Source organism: Pelophylax lessonae (assembly GCF_965119305.1).
Source record: "Pelophylax lessonae genome assembly, chromosome: 12".
Lineage (NCBI taxonomy): Eukaryota > Metazoa > Chordata > Amphibia > Anura > Ranidae > Pelophylax > Pelophylax lessonae.
The window spans coordinates 40,533,941-40,549,654 of record NC_138779.1 but is presented as its reverse complement, the minus strand read 5'-3'; the positions used below and the strand labels follow the sequence as shown (position 1 = coordinate 40,549,654).

The 15,714-nt window shown below is 47.9% G+C and overlaps 1 protein-coding gene across 5 annotated transcripts in view; it reads left to right on the top strand.

Annotated features, from left to right (window-relative positions):
* Positions 1–15,714, top strand: part of LOC309567856 (kazrin-like) — a 228,340-nt gene that overhangs the window by 50,749 nt on the left and 161,877 nt on the right. The window contains exon 1 of one of the 5 annotated variants that reach the window (XM_082273357.1): positions 1,244–1,364. The exons of the other annotated variants lie outside the window; for them this stretch is intronic. Coding sequence (XP_082129483.1) covers positions 1,334–1,364 — 31 coding nt within the window. The 5' untranslated portion in view covers positions 1,244–1,333. Of the gene's footprint in view, positions 1–1,243; positions 1,365–15,714 lie in introns of those variants that run through there. 5 annotated transcript variants of the gene reach the window in all.

Below are 15,714 nucleotides of genomic sequence, written 5' to 3'. Positions count from 1 at the left end.
AAAATAGCCTGGTGGGGAAAGGGGTGGGGGGTGTAAATCCAGTTGTACCCCCCTCCCCCCCCCCCCAGCTATTTTTTGGAATATGGCACCACTTTAACCATTTGCCACCCGGGCCAATTCTGATACTTCACTCCTACATGTAAAAATCTACATTTTTTTTCTTTTTATTTAACTGTCAGGTTATTAACCACTTGACTTCCAGAGGACTTACATACCCATAATTGAAGTAGATTTTTACATGCAGGAGTGAGGTCTCAGAATTGGCCCGGGTGGCAAATGGTTAAAGTAGTGCCATATTCCAAAAAATAGCCTGGTCAGGAAGGGGGGGGGTGGGGGGTTCAACTTCTGGAAGTCAATTGGTTAAAAACCTAAAATGGAAGAAAAAAAATAGATTTTTTTCTGGTAGGAGCGAAGTGTCAGAATTGGCCCGGGTGGGAAGTGGTTAAAGTAACGCCATATTGCAAAAAAATAGCCTGGTGGGGAAAGGGGGGGGGGGGGGAGGGGTTGGTCGGGAGGGATGTAAGTCCTCCGGAAGTCAGGTGGTTAATAACCTGACATTTAAATAAAAAAAAAAATAGATTTTTACTTGTAGGAGTGAAGTGTCACAATTGGCCCGGGTGGCAAATGGTTAAAGTAACACCATTGTGCAAAAAAATAGCTTGGGTAAATCTTTTGGAAGTCAAGTAGTTAATAACCTGACATTGTAAAAGTTTATTTATTTATTTTTTATGTCACTTGACTTGACTTAACCACTTGACTTCCAGGAGACCTAACACCATATTACAAAAAATAGCCTGGTGGGGGGAAAGGGGTGTGGGGGTGTAAATCCTCTGGAAGTCAAGTGGTTAATAACCTGAAATTGCAGTAGATTTTTACATGTAGGAGTGAAGTGTCAGAATTAGCCTGGGTGGCAAATGGTTAAAGTAGTGCCATATTCCAAAAAACTAGCCAGGGAGTAAATCTTCTGGAAGTCAAGTGGTTAAAAACCTTTATTGTAATTGCACATGTAAATATCAGAGCTGTATTATGCCTCAACCTGACATTTAAAAACAAAAACGTAAATTGTCGCTAAAATGCGATAAGTGAATCAGAGTAACGTTCATACTTTTCCTAGTTGCCGTTGGTTTGGTTGCAGCACTGTCAGGGTTAACTCCCTCATCCTGCTCAGGATGTAATGAAGTGTCAGCTCTGCTGGGGATCATGCTGTAGCCCCGCCTGGAGTAGAGCGACCTGCGAGAGGCTGACATTCCTGGCAGCACAGGTAAGCAGCACTTCCTGTGGCTGTGGGAGGAGCTGAGTGTAGGGTGTCACATACTCCTCCAGCTCCAACAACATGAAGGCGGACGGGGAAGAGGGGAAGCCTGGTAGGTAGCTTTTCCTTCCTGTGATCCTGATTATTCCTCCATGGTCCTGGCTGCTGTGTCTATTGTCATGGTGCCGAGTCGCTGACATCCCAGCACAATGGGCGATTTAGTGTAGCAGGCTGGAAGGGAGCCAGTGTCGTATGGAGGGCGCCTCCGGCTCTCTGGAAGTATTTGATGATCTAGTGGAAGTCATTCAGAGTTGCAGAAGTTTGTGTAATGAGAGATTTGCGATGACAATCGCACTGCGACGTGGGAGCCTCGTGTCCCCTCTTCCAGGAATTGTCGCATTTTGTCGCGTTGCATGTGGCTCTTATTTAGGTTGGCAATGTTGTATCTGCGTTTTATAAGCGTATATAAAGGAATGATATGATTTTTAAGGGGTGGTATTGCGCAGAGGCTGGGTGCGATCAAAGATATCGCATTGCTGCGCAGATCACATGCAATGTCTGTGCGATGCGAGTTTAGCCATACCAACTGTATGGCTGAAATCGCATCGCATTCGCGCCAAAATGGCGCAGGATCCTTTTTTTTTTATTATTGGAATCGGATTGCCTGGGCGTGAACTCCGATTCCTGTGTGATTTCATAGTTCGCACTGCGATTTGCAAAATGATTTCGGGTTGTCATTACATTGACATTGACACCCACAGTGGTTCGTAGATGTCGGTGTAAACCACCGTGCGATTTCTGGTGCGATGCAGGCACCCGCACAGGAATCGCAGGGTTTCCCGCAGTGTGAACCGGGATTGGGCGATTCGAGAAAATTGATTTCTGTGCTTCCACAATCTGATTGGATACTCTAACGCTCCATTCGTACCTACATAGCAATTTACTGGCGTTTTTTCAGGCGTTTTTTTCCAAGTATTTTTGTAGCTTTTTACAATCGCTTTAGAAGCGTTTTACAGCTTTAGGCGTTTTTGTTTAGCCCATAGAAAACACTCAAGTCAGGCGTTTCTATTGAAGTCTATGGGGCCAAAAACGCTTGTAATCTGCCGAATAGAAGCTCATGCACTTTTTTGAGCGACAGGCATTTTGCTTCAGGCGACAAATTGCTCAGATGTGAACAGGAACCATTGAAATGAATGGGATTTTGTTTGTTGAGCGTTTGTCCCGGTTCACACATATGCGATGCGGGAACCCTGCGAATCCACTGCGGGTTCCCGCATCGCATTCAACTTGCAGGCAGTTATCACTGCCATTTGCGAATCGCTGGGGGTGTCAATACAAAGTTAACAACACCCCAAGATCAGTTCACACATCGCAGTGCGAGCTGTCAGTTCAGACCTGAATCGTATCGCATAACTGTGAACACCCATGCGATCCGATTCTGGTGCGGACCCAAAAAAGGGTCCTGTGCGAGTTGTGTCCGAATCCGATTCAAATTCAGCCATACAATCTGTAACATGTTCATTTTGTTTAATGCTTAATGGCTGGCTTGCTGGCACCCTGTGGTGGGTGGGTGGCTGGCTGGTACAGGGCCTGTGGGTGGCTGGCTGGTACAGGGCCTGTGGGTGGCTGGCTGGTACAGCGCCTGTGGGTGGCTGGCTGGTACAGGGCCTGTGGGTGGCTGGCTGGCACCCTGTGGTGGGTGGCTGGCTGGTACAGCGCCTGTGGGTGGCTGGCTGGTACAGGGCCTGTGGGTGGCTGGCTGGTACAGCGCCTGTGGGTGGCTGGCTGGTACAGCGCCTGTGGGTGGCTGGCTGGTACAGAGCCTGTGGGTGGCTGGTACAGGGCCTGTGGGTGGCTGGCTGGTACAGGGCCTGTGGCTGGCTGGTACAGGGTCTGTGGCTGGCTGGTACAGGGCCTGTGGCTGGCTGGTACAGGGCCTGTGGCTGGCTGGTACAGGGCCTGTGGGTGGCTGGCTGGTACAGGGCCTGTGGCTGGCTGGTACAGGGCCTGTGGCTGGCTGGTACAGGGCCTGTGGGTGGCTGGCTGGTACAGAGCCTGTGGGTGGCTGGTACAGGGCCTGTGGGTGGCTGGCTGGTACAGAGCCTGTGGGTGGCTGGCTGGTACAGGGCCTGTGGGTGGCTGGCTGGCACCCTGTGGTGGGTGGCTGGCTGGTACAGGGCCTGTGGGTGGCTGGCTGGTACAGACCATGTAGGTGGCTGGCTGGCTGGCACCCTGTGGTGGGTGGCTGGCTGTCTGGCACCCTTTGGTGGCTGGCTGGTATAGGGCCTGTGGATGTGGCTGGATGGCTGGCACGGGGCTGCTATGGGTGGGTGTATGGCTGTGATACACTCCTGCAAGACTAATCCCGACTCCAGACGAGGCTGTCCAAGGCGAAGGAGGCGGCCTAAGAAGGCAGAATGACGTCACAACAATATCAGCCAGTTCCGGGGCCGATAACGATATATCGTGGAAAAGTGCATATCGGCCTTGCTGATAATCAGTCTATCCCTAGTGTGTATCCAGCATCCCATTCACACTTGTCATGCGACTTTGGACATTACATTTGCATGACAAGCCGCACCCCATGTTTTCCAATGATAACCTTTACATAAATATGTGCAACTTCATATAAGTTCATGCACTACTTTGGTCCGACTTTCATGCAGCTTGAGGGCCATAGACTTCAATGTTAACCCTCAAAGGTTGCATAGAAGTTGTACCTGAATGATCTACAATGCAACAGTGGGTCTAACTTTGCAGAGGGACAAGAAGTCTCATCCAAGTTGCACCCATCCAAAGTTGCATTAAGGTTGCACTTCAAAGTTCCGCAACTTTGGAGTAGTAAAGGTATGAATGGAGCCTTACACCCCATTCACACTTGTGAATTATCATGCAACTGTGGACATCAAAGTCACATGACAAAGTCGTACCCAATGTTTGCCAATGATAATCATTCATGTATGTAAACCTAAAGTTTATGCGCTACTTTGGTTGGACTTTTATGCAACTTGAGGTCCATATTAACCCTCGATAGTTGAATGAAAGTCGTACCTGAATGTTTTACATGTCGTTGGGGGATGTAGAAATCTGTGCCTGGCAGTTGTGCAACAGTAGATCTGACTTTGCAGAGGGACAAGAAGTCGCACCCATCCAAAGTTACGTCATAGTTGCGCTCCAAAGTCGCACAGGTGTGGATGGAGTGGGCTAATTCATACCACATGCGTTCCAGTGTTTTTTTTTTTTTCTGCATCCAAAACGCATAGAAAGTAGGTTATGTGGTTTTCAATGACAATAGTTCGCACCAGTGCTTGCAGTTCGGTTCTAGAAAAAAAAAAGTGAACATGCTGCATTTTTTCCTGCACAGAACTGTACTGGAACGCCGTATAACGCATCAAAAATGCACCGGACCCCAGTACAGTAGGAGGAAAAGGGAAAAAAGCATTGGAACGCATCCATAAACGCATCAAAAATGTAACAATAATGCAGCGGACCCCAGTACAGTTGAAAAAAAAGAAACAAAATCTGAAATTCACCCAGAAACGCATCAGACGCATTAAAACGCACAGGTTGAAATGCATCCGGAACGGATATGCAGTGTGTTTGTTTTTTGGTGTGAACTGGCCCTTAAAGTCCCAACGTGCCCCCCCAGCCTTAGCAGTCTCTGATCTCCCGGAGTCCCCCATGTGTTGTCTCTTCTCACTCCTCCAAGATTCCTCTCTCCCAGCTGGACTTCCCAATTGTTTGTTCATCTCACATTATCCAGAATCCATCGGGGGATGGGAACTCCATTATCTGGCCATGGGTGATGGTGGGGATGCCGGTGGAGGTCTCAGCACTGAAGCCCCACAACGTATATAAGAAGCCAACACGTCCTTTACATTTCTGACAACCAACCAGAGTTGAACATTTTGGTGGAATTGCTCTTTAGAAAGGAAGTTCCATGACGTGAATCAGGATTGATCCCGTAAATGAGAATGAAGTGTAATTATGGATGATTTGGCTTAGCAGTAGGATTATGTCAAGTAAAACCGAACTGAATGGGATTTAATTTGCTTAAGCATTGTGTATGATAAACAATTAGTTTGGTTTTAATCAGATCCTTTATTGCATCTCAGTGCTGCTGATCTCCTGCAACCATTTCTTGCCTACAGGTCCTCCACTGATGGCTGCATGGCATTTTTCGGGACAGGTTTCCTAATGGGGACAATAGTGGATCATACCTGATTGATGCATAATACAAGAACCACTCTTGGTTTCCACTGAAAGGAGGGGGAAGCAGGAACAGAATTGGAGGACAGGGACCGCACGTTGTCACCATATAACAGGAAGTGCCTGAGCAGAAACCTTCATTGCAGGGTTAGCAGGTGTCATTTTAATGAAAGCCGCAGGTTTAAAAATATTGAAAATTGGTCTTAAAATTAGGGTAAAAATTTCAAGGTTTAATCCACACTTACAGGTGCGACCGAGGGGTTGTTTCCCATGCCTTGGGTTGTCCTTTGATTAAATTGGGCTGAGAATCATGGAAAAGAAGTCCCTGAAAAAAACCACATAGTGTGCGACATCACGTGGTTTGGCGCACCTGAAATTGTGCATGTTTGCGGATGCATAGGGGTGTCCTTAAGAATTATTGGCACTGGCCCTACTACTGGGCAGCCATTTTGGTGATTGTCCTTTGGTGAGCACTTTCTCGGGCTAATGCGGCTGTGTGCCTTGAGGTGGCCATTCTTGGATCGCTTCAGGAACTCGGTAACCTGGTCTATAGAGGTCTTCAGGCATATCCTGATCTTCCACATTCCACTAGAACAGTGATGGCAAACCTTGGCACCCTAGATGTTTTGGAACTACATTTCCCATGATGCTCATGCACTCTCTAGTGTAGTGGAGCATCATGGGGAATGTAGATTCAAAACATCAGGGGTGCCAAGGTTCGCCATCACTGCACTAGAACAACACTTGGGGATCTGGATGGTTGGCATGCACAGATTTCTACATCCCAACAGGTGGTCCCCCTTTAGCCCACTTTTGGGTAATGCCAACCTCCATCATTTTCACTCCCTACCTGACCCTCGGGTTTGGGCCAGGTGTGGAGTCAAAACTCTAAGAGATGTTTTCTCGGCCGGAGTCCTGCTTCACGTTTCAATTACCAGGTTGGATGTATTTCTGATACTTGCAGCCCAAGCCCAGTTCCTGGTCTCCTCGAGTCTGGCTATGGATACTAATGAAGAACTTCTTTCTCAGGATTCATTATCTAAACCACTGTCTGCTCTTTACCTGGCCTTGCTGAGTGTGGAACCCCCTAGAATGGAAAGGCTATGGGATCTATGGAAAGCTGACCTTCCTCACCTGAATTGGGAGGACTGTTTGGAAGATAGTACCAAGTTGGCAATTTCCTCTTGGGACAAGTTGTTTCTAGTAAAGTCCTTACGCAGGGTTTATTATACCCCCCAGAGAATGGGCAGAATCTACCCTCAGAGGTCACAGGAATGCCCTAGATGTGAAAGTGTAGGCACGTATATACATGTGTGTTGGAGTTGTCCTAGGATAGTTTGGTTTTGGAGAGAGGTGATCAAACTTATTCACCATCGTCTTCAGCTGACTCTCCTGACCTCTCCAGAGCTGGCATTGCTGGGCATTCAGGACTAGGAGTAGAGGCCTGGATGCACCAAGCTGCTGATTGCTTATTTGTCTTATGCCAAGAGGGAAATCATTCTCAAGTGGAATGCCCATTCCCCTCCCCCTCCATAGGTTCTTGGGAAATATCGATTAACCTCTTTGCATCTGTGCTATAGCTGAAAGACGGCTAAATTGCCTAAATTGCCGTGAGGGCATCCATGTATGTCCTCCCGTGCTCTGTGGTTAGCGAGTTCTTGAGATCCCGATCCCGGCCCTGTCACCCAATGACAGCTGATCAGGCTTTGTTTTATTTTTATTTTTTTTTCAGCGTGAGAAAAAAAAAAAGCCCATTACTGGCTTGACATCGGTCCCGCACGCGGAGAGTCACTGTCGCCTCATCAGTGCCACCTACCTGTGCTCATAAGAACTGCTAAGCAGTGCCCACCAGTGCTGCCAATCAGTGCCCATTAGTGCTGCCTCATCAGTGCCTTTCACATGGACTTTCCGCCTGGTGGACTACGTTTTGCTCAGCGGGGATCGATCCGCCGTTCCCCGCTGACCAGGTAGATGACAGGTCCGTCTCCACTCTCTGTGCAGAGATGGACCTGTCAGATCCCTGCTCTCCTCTCCTCTCTATGGGAGATCGGAAGAAAATTGACCCCCTGTCCATTTTCATCCGATCCTACCCGAAGCCGTTCCTCCAGGCAGATGGAAAATAGGGTTTAAATCCGTCTGGATTTTACAGACCGGATCGGATCTGATAGCAGCGGGTGTCAGCAGAGATGTCTCCACTGACATGTGCTGCCCTATAGGGGTGCATGGAGCATCCTATCAGGTCCGCCTGAAAAACTGACAGGTGGACCGGATCGGAAAGCCCGTGTGAAAGGGGCCTATCAGTGCAGCCTCATCAGCGCACATCAATGCAGTATAAAAATGTCCTGTTTGCAGAATTTAATTTTTTTTTTTTTTCGGTCTTAAAAACCCCTGTAGTGATTAAATACCACCAAAAGAAATCTCTATTTGTGTGAAACAAATGATAAAAATTCCTAATAGGTACAGTGTTGCATGACCGCGCAATTATCATTCAAAGTGCAACAGTGCTGAAAGCTGAAACTTGGCCTGGGCAGTAAGGGGATGAAAGTGCCCAGTAAGCAAGTGGTAATGCTGTCCTGCCTATGTGTAAATGAACCTACATTAACAGGAATAGCCCAGAAAGTTGGACATTGTATGGCAGCCATGGACAGCTTAGGCGGAGGGGGTTTCTCTCCTCTAATACTTGGTCCTGCTGCTGCTTTGGTTGTGATTCCTTTGTTGTCTGTCCTAGTCGGAGCAATGGTTCAGGCACCGCTTACCTCCCGAGTTGTACCTTCAGTTCTATATGTGACTGTTTGTTTATATAATGCGGACTTTGAGAGTCCTTCATAGTGTCCGTGTGTAATGTATGTCTTGATTTATGTCCATGCTACTGATTTTGTACCATGCCTTTGTTTCAATAAAAGGAACATTCTGTTAAAAAAAAAAATAATGAATGGCACTGATGCACATCTGCTGTATGGCAACGCGTTTCTCTGCATGTCGGGAAAGCGCACAATTTTTGCTCACATTCTGGACACACAAAGGACTGAACATAGATTTTATTGATTAAAAGAAATCTAAACCCAAAACTGAAGGTGACCATTCACGCTTCAATAAATCTTCAATTTTTTTTTCCCAATTTGCCTCTCTGGTGGGAATAATTGATCTGTAGTCAACAACCCAATGGATTGATATAACATGAGCGATAGTTGGAAGATATAATAAGTTATTGATCACATCTCTGATTCCACCATGTAATCTCTTTGCTCGATCAATTGAAATACGATCGGATTTATAATCAAAGCATCTTGGTGCTGCCGATCGGTGCAAAACAGTTGATAATGTTCTGTCCTGGCTGGTCAACTCCGCTTGATTGAATCCGATCAAAGGCTAATGTAGCTAGAAAGAGACGTTATGGCTAATCGATTGTTTGCTGAATGACACACGGATGGAATAACAACCATGAAGTGTCACCATAATGTAATATATTGCAGCTTATTGGATCTTGGACAGCCCTTGGATAACTAAATTTTCTTTCCTTCCACCACCCATACTTACCTGTCATTCAGCGAGTGACTGCACACGGGAGTGGTTGGTGGGCGCGTTCTTTTTTTTTTTTTTTGTGCACATCGGTGTTGACGTTGTATCTACTAATTCGCATGGGGGTGGGGAGGTGACATCTGGGGGCCACCTTGTTAAAAGGGGCTTCTAGGTTCTGATGTCAACCCCCCTGCACTCCCACCACCGGAGTTGTGGGGAGAGGCCCTTGTACTCATCTACATGAGGATAAGGTGCTTTGGGGGGGGGGGGGTACCTTCCCCACATTGAGGGCATGTGGTCTGTTATTGTTCTGGAGGGGGTTGCTCACTCTCCCCCCTCCTTTCCTGGCCTGCACGCTCAGATTTGGGTCTGATATGCATTTTTTTTTTTTGGGGGGAGGGTGACGCCTACACCATTTTTTTTACCTTGGCATGGGGTTCCCCTCAAAATCCATATCAGACCCGTAGAGCCTGATATGGATTGAAGGGAGGGGGCATGTTGTTTGGATTGAAGGGGGGGGGGGCATGCTGTTTGGATTTTTTTTTTTTTTTACCAGTACTTGTTTCGTTTTCATTGTGCTGACAGTGGGGAATCCCACTGACAGCAGATGAGTCATGATTGTTGAGGGCTAGGCAGCCACCTGCTCCTGGCTCTTCTCAATGAATCCAAATGAAACGAACAAATCGGAATGAATCCGAATGTCATACCTTTTTTGGATTCAGTACCATGTCCATTCTGAAATTCGGATACATCTGAATCTCCAAAAAATGAAATTTCTCTTATGTCCTCCGACAGTCGCCGCCCACTCATACAGTCTTCACTTATGGGATATTGACTTCATCTCCACATCAGTTTCTAGGCATAAGACTTGTAAAAGAACAATAAATCTACATAGTCACACCCATGGGGGCTGTCCTTCCAGTCCAATACCCCCCTGGAATAGCCATCCCAATTCAGTTTGTCTTCTGCCTAGCTTCAGGAGTGGATAGGCTTCCCTGTGCTGAGGCTACAGTCTCAGCCTTTTCTCTTTTTCTCTTATGATTTATTTTCAAAAGATGTCATTTTTTCTTTACTTTGCTAGCTGTTTATTTTATCAGCACTAGTTAGTGGATCTTCGGATGAAGACGGCGTTTGCGGAGCTGGGAATCTGACTGGCCGTCCTGGTTCTCCAGGACAGAGGGTCAGATGGAATCCCAGCCTGCCATCGAGCGTTTCGCAGGCTATGTGTTCGCCCTGGCCTCACAAACGACCCATCCCTGTCCATCTGGGATGCAGCCATGTGAGGTGGCTACCTCACTGGACACAGCATAGGTTCGTTCGTGCACTAATAGTGTCCTGCGTTTTGGGCTGGTGGCACTCCCCTGCCATCTGAAGGTGGGCGGTTTTCCGCTTCATATGAGGCACCCCACGCCATCGGGTACAGGTAAGTACATTCTATGTGAGGCCTCTGTCTGGGGTCGGCAGTCCTGTGTGTCTGTGGTGTCCCCTGTGTCTGTGCGTTTTGGGCTCTCTGGTCCCGGTCCCTGCGGGGGTTTTTATTCTCTCACAGCAGCGCTGTGTGGGGTTTTTGGGGGTCCCTCTCCTAATGTCACTTTAGGGTGCTTGGGGATGCAGACACATGCGGTGACCGCTGCGGGGTTAAAAACGGCCGGTCCGCCATTTTAAGTGTGGGCAGCATGTCTGGCTTCACTGTGGGCGCTCATACAGCATGCTATGTAGTGTATTTTCGCGCCTTACGTCGCCATCTTGTGTGTGGCAAACGATCATTCCAAGCACATGTCGGCGGCCATCTTGCCAAAGCCTCCCATTAGCATCCATTTTCCCTTGGCCTGCAGCCTAGTTCAGCCTCCAGCGGTGACATCACTTCCTCCTTTCTCACAGAGCCGACCGAAGGAGCTGGTAACACTTTGTGGGGTTCTGTCCTGCTGTTTTTTCCTGTCCTGCCTTGTGCAATCTTCCTGGTCAGTTTTGTCCCTGCGGGGGGTCTGTGTGTCACAGTCTTATAGCGGTGTGCTGTGGGGGTCCGCGGCGCACTTAAAGGGCCAGTTTCAAAAAAAAAAATAAGAAAAAAACTTTTCTACTCTGTTATGGAATCCAAGGACAGCAAATTCCCGCCAGCTTTGGTGGGGGATTCAGGGTCCTCTGAATCCTTCGCCGTCACTAATTTGGCTGCTGTTGTGGCAACTTTGGTGTCAAAAATGAATGAGGACATTGTTTTGCCTTCGCTTTGTGTGAATCCTAAGCATCCAAAAGAGTTTGCCTTGCATTCCTTGGATGTTGTCCGGGCGATCAGGGTTTACCTGTCGTCGACTGAATCCTTTTGGAAATCGGATTCCCTCTTTGTCCTTCCTGAGGGACCTCGGAAGGGTATGGCTGCGTCTGCAGCAACCATTGTCAAATGGATCAGACAGACCATTGCTTATTCGTTGAAGGAACGGGTTCCTCCCTTCCCTGTCAAGGCGCACTCTACCAGGTCGGTGAGTACGTCCTGGGCCTATCGGCATCAAGCTTCAGTGGCCCAGGTGTGCAAGGCTGCGACTTGGTCGTCGGTGCACAATTTCTCAAAGTTCTACAAAATTAATGTTCTGGCATCAGCTGATGCATCCTTTGGCCGCAAAGTTCTCTGTGCGGCAGTTCCATAGGGAACCCTGGTTTTTGTACGGGTCCCTGGCTGTTGGGGTTGTTTTCCCCTTGGTTGATTATTTTCCTGGGTTGTTGCTCATGTTGAGCTCTTTTTTGTTACCCAGGCCAGAAGGTTACCTTCTTGTATATGTAAGGTTCCTTTCTCTGATGTGGGTACTGCGTTGCTTTTCTGGCGGTTGCTTTGACCACCCCTCATGTCTACACTGCTTTGGGACATCCCCATAAGTGAAAACTGTATGAGTGGGCGGCGACTGTCGGAGGACGTAAGAGAAAACTGAATTTTTGTAAAATCTTACCGTAAAATTCCTTTCTCTGAGTCCTCCGACAGTCGCCGCCCCCGCCCCTCTTTTTGGGGTCCTTTTGTTATACACTTTCACTGCTTGCGACCAACCTGAATTGGGATGGCTATTGCAGGGGGGTATTGGACTAGTAGGACAGCCCCCATGGGTGTGACTATGTAGATTTATTGTTCTTTTACAAGTCTTATGCCTAGAAACTCCTGTGGAGAGGAAGTCAATACCCCATAAGTGAAGACTGTATGAGTGGGCGGCGACTGTCGGAGGACTCAGAGAAAGGAATTTTACGGTAAGATTTTACAAAAATTCCGTTTTTTGTCTGAAAAACTAATGTGAATGAACCGAATCGCACATGTCCAGTTTCCATATACCTGCCTTGGTTTCCCGGAAAGCAGCAAGTTGCGTCAACCATCCCAGTGCCTAGGACCCGTCTCACCAAGGCCCACTCATTGGCTGTGTGTTATCAGTATTATCTGTAGGTTGGTTCTGGCATTGCTTTGTTTGGTGATTTGGCACTATGTATTCAGGTATGAAAACCTGTACAAACTCTCCGGTTCTCCTCGCGGCCTCTGTGCCTCTTGCTACCCCACCCCCCAATCCATCGTCTGACACCCCCTGACACCCATTTGTGAAGTCGATCTTCCTGCCTGGGTCCTCGGATATATATAACCTGTTCTAGGATATTTTGAGCCTTTCCTGTGCGATGCTGGCAGCGTGTTCACGTCACGTGACCAATGGGACGTCACATATACCGCTATCTGCATCTCCAGGCCCCAGGTACCGGCAGGTTCAGGCTTTGCATGTCAAGCCAAGCCGGCTTTGCCCTCCAGCAGGAGAAGTGTGCGCTCAGGTGTGTTTACCGAACGTTCTACTCCAATGTCAGGATGACTGCTAAGTGTCACGTTTAAGTGTAACTCTATCTTCCGCTTCCAGGCTAAATACAATATAAAGTTTACCAATCTAATCCTTCATGATCCTTCCTTCTCCACATCTGTTAGATATTCATATATCCGCTAAATCTTCATTGGATAACCAGAAAATCAGCGTCCTATAGGATTAAAGTAATATTAACTACCTCAATACCGGGCACTTTCACTCCCGTCCTGCCCAGGCCAATTCTCCGCTTTCAGCGCTGTCACACTTTGAATGACAATTGCGCAACACTGTACTCATATGACTTTAATATTTTTTAAGGACCGATAGAGCTTTCTTTTAGTGGTATTTAATCAACAGTGGGTTTATGTTTTGCTAAATGAAAAAAAGATGAAAATGAAAATTTTGAAGGAAAAAAAGTTTTTCTTATTTACAGAATTTTATAACAGAAACTGAGTAATTTTTCTCCTTCACTGATGTACACTGAGAGGAGGCACGAATATGCTGCGCTGATGGGCAGCACTGATGAGGAACGAATATGCACCACTGATGAGGAGGCACAAATATGCACCTCTGATGGGTGGCACTGATGAGGAGGCACGAATATGCACCACTGATGGGTGGCACTGATGAAGCATGAATATGCACCACTGATGGGCGGCACTGATGAGGAGGCACGAATATGCATCACTGATGAGGAGACACGAATATGCACCACTGATGGGTGGCACTGATGAGGAGACACGAATATGCACCACAGATGGGCGGCACTGATGAGGCATGAATATGCACCACTGATGGGTGGCACTGATGAGGAGGCACGAATATGCACCACTGATGGGCAGCACTGATGAGGAGGCACGAATATGCACCACTGATGGGTGGCACTGATGAGGAGGCACGAATATGCACCACTGATGGGTGGCACTGATGAGGAGGCACGAATATGCACCACTGATGGACGGCACTGATGAGGAGGCACGAATATGCACTTCTGATGGGTGGCACTGATGAGGAGGCACGAATATGCACCACTGATGCGCGGCACTGATGAGGCACGAATATGCATCACTGATGAGGAGACACGAATATGCACCACTGATGGGTGGCACTGATGAGGAGACATGAATATGCACCACTGATGGGTGGCACTGATGAGGAGACACGAATATGCACCACTGATGGGCGGCACTGATGAGGAGACCCGAATATGCACCACTGATGGGCGGCACTGATGAGGAGGCACGAATATGCACCTCTGATGGGCGGCACTGATGAGGAGGCACAAATATGCACCACTGATGGGTGGCACTGATGAGGCATGAATATGCACCACTGATGGGTGGCACTGATAAGGAGACACGAATATGCACCAATGATGAGTGGCACTGATGAGGAGACACGAATATGCACCACTGATGAGGAGACACGAATATGCACCACTGATGAGGAGACACGAATATGCACCACTGATGGGCGGCACTGATGAGGCACGAATATGCACCACTGATGGGCGGCACTGATGAGGCACGAATATGCACCACTGATGGGTGGCACTGATGAGGAGGCACGAATATGCACCTCTGATGGGTGGCACTGATGAGGAGGCACAAATATGCACCACTGATGGGTGGCACTGATGAGGAGGCACGAATATGCACCACTGATGGGTGGCACTGATGATGAGGCACGAATATGCACCACTGATGGGTGGCACTGATGAAGCATGAATATGCACCACTGATGGGCGGCACTGATGAGGTAGCACAAAGATATGGCACTGATGGGCAGCACTGGTGGGTGGCACTGATGGGCACTAACAGGCGGCACTGATAATCAGGGCACTGATTATCAGTGCAGATGTCCCCACTGGAGAAAGCTGTTTATTGGCTCTCCTCTCATGTTTTTCACGCGCTGAAAAACCTCATTCTACAGCTCCAACTTTCCACAGCGAAAGCTACTGTTTTTTTTATAACGTCCAGTTTGCATGAGGCCTAAAACCTGGAAGCTGATTGGTTTCTATGCAGAGCTGTTCCAGATTTTGTGCACCCCCCCCCAATTGTGTCCACAGCCCATGTATGATGTGAGTGTGTTGGGTGATCTGTGCCGGTCACACTAGGGCCCGATGTCTCTCCTCATCTGGATGACCTCTTCTTCACAATGACCATGGACAGGGCTGGTTCCATTTGAAGTGAGGAGGGTCTTCTAAAGCTGGTGATTGTTGGGTGATCCATAGTCCCAGGCCATGTACCGTTGTCCTGGCTTTGTTCTTAAATTGTTCTCATCGTGAAGATTGGCCGTGTGGTTTGACCAAGCTTTGCCTTGAAAATTCATCAATTTACCCCAGATAACCTGCCACAGCCATACGCTTGGGGTCAGCTGGGTTATAACATCTGCTGACCCTATAATTGCTCTGCTGACCCCTGGAAATGTCTGATCTCCTAATTCACTGCCTGATCTGCTGGCTGCTGATAGAGGGATGCTCCGAGCTCAGAGGACTCTACTCATTGCTATGAAGGATCCAGTAACTCTGCTCTGTCTGATTTCTGTGCAATAGAGCTGAGCTCCGAGCAGATGGAAATTACTTCAATAAATGTGGTTGTTAAAGTGGAGTTCCGGCCACAGAATTGTTTTTTTTTTTTTTTTTTTAAATAGCTCCCAAACAGTGACCCACCGCCCTTTATGTATCAGCTAATCTGGTTTTATACAGTTAAATAACATTTAGGCAATCATAAAATCTTACTTTATATAATGTTTGCAGAGCGCCACCATCTTTGCCTGGGTCACCCGAGTCCGCAGTGGGGAAATGTCTGCCCTGCTTCCTGCTTCTAGAGGGAGGAGGCTGGTGAATCCAGCGCGAAATCTCACGCATGCCCAGTACTATGCGATCGGCATAGTATGTGTTTCCATAGGGACGGCAGC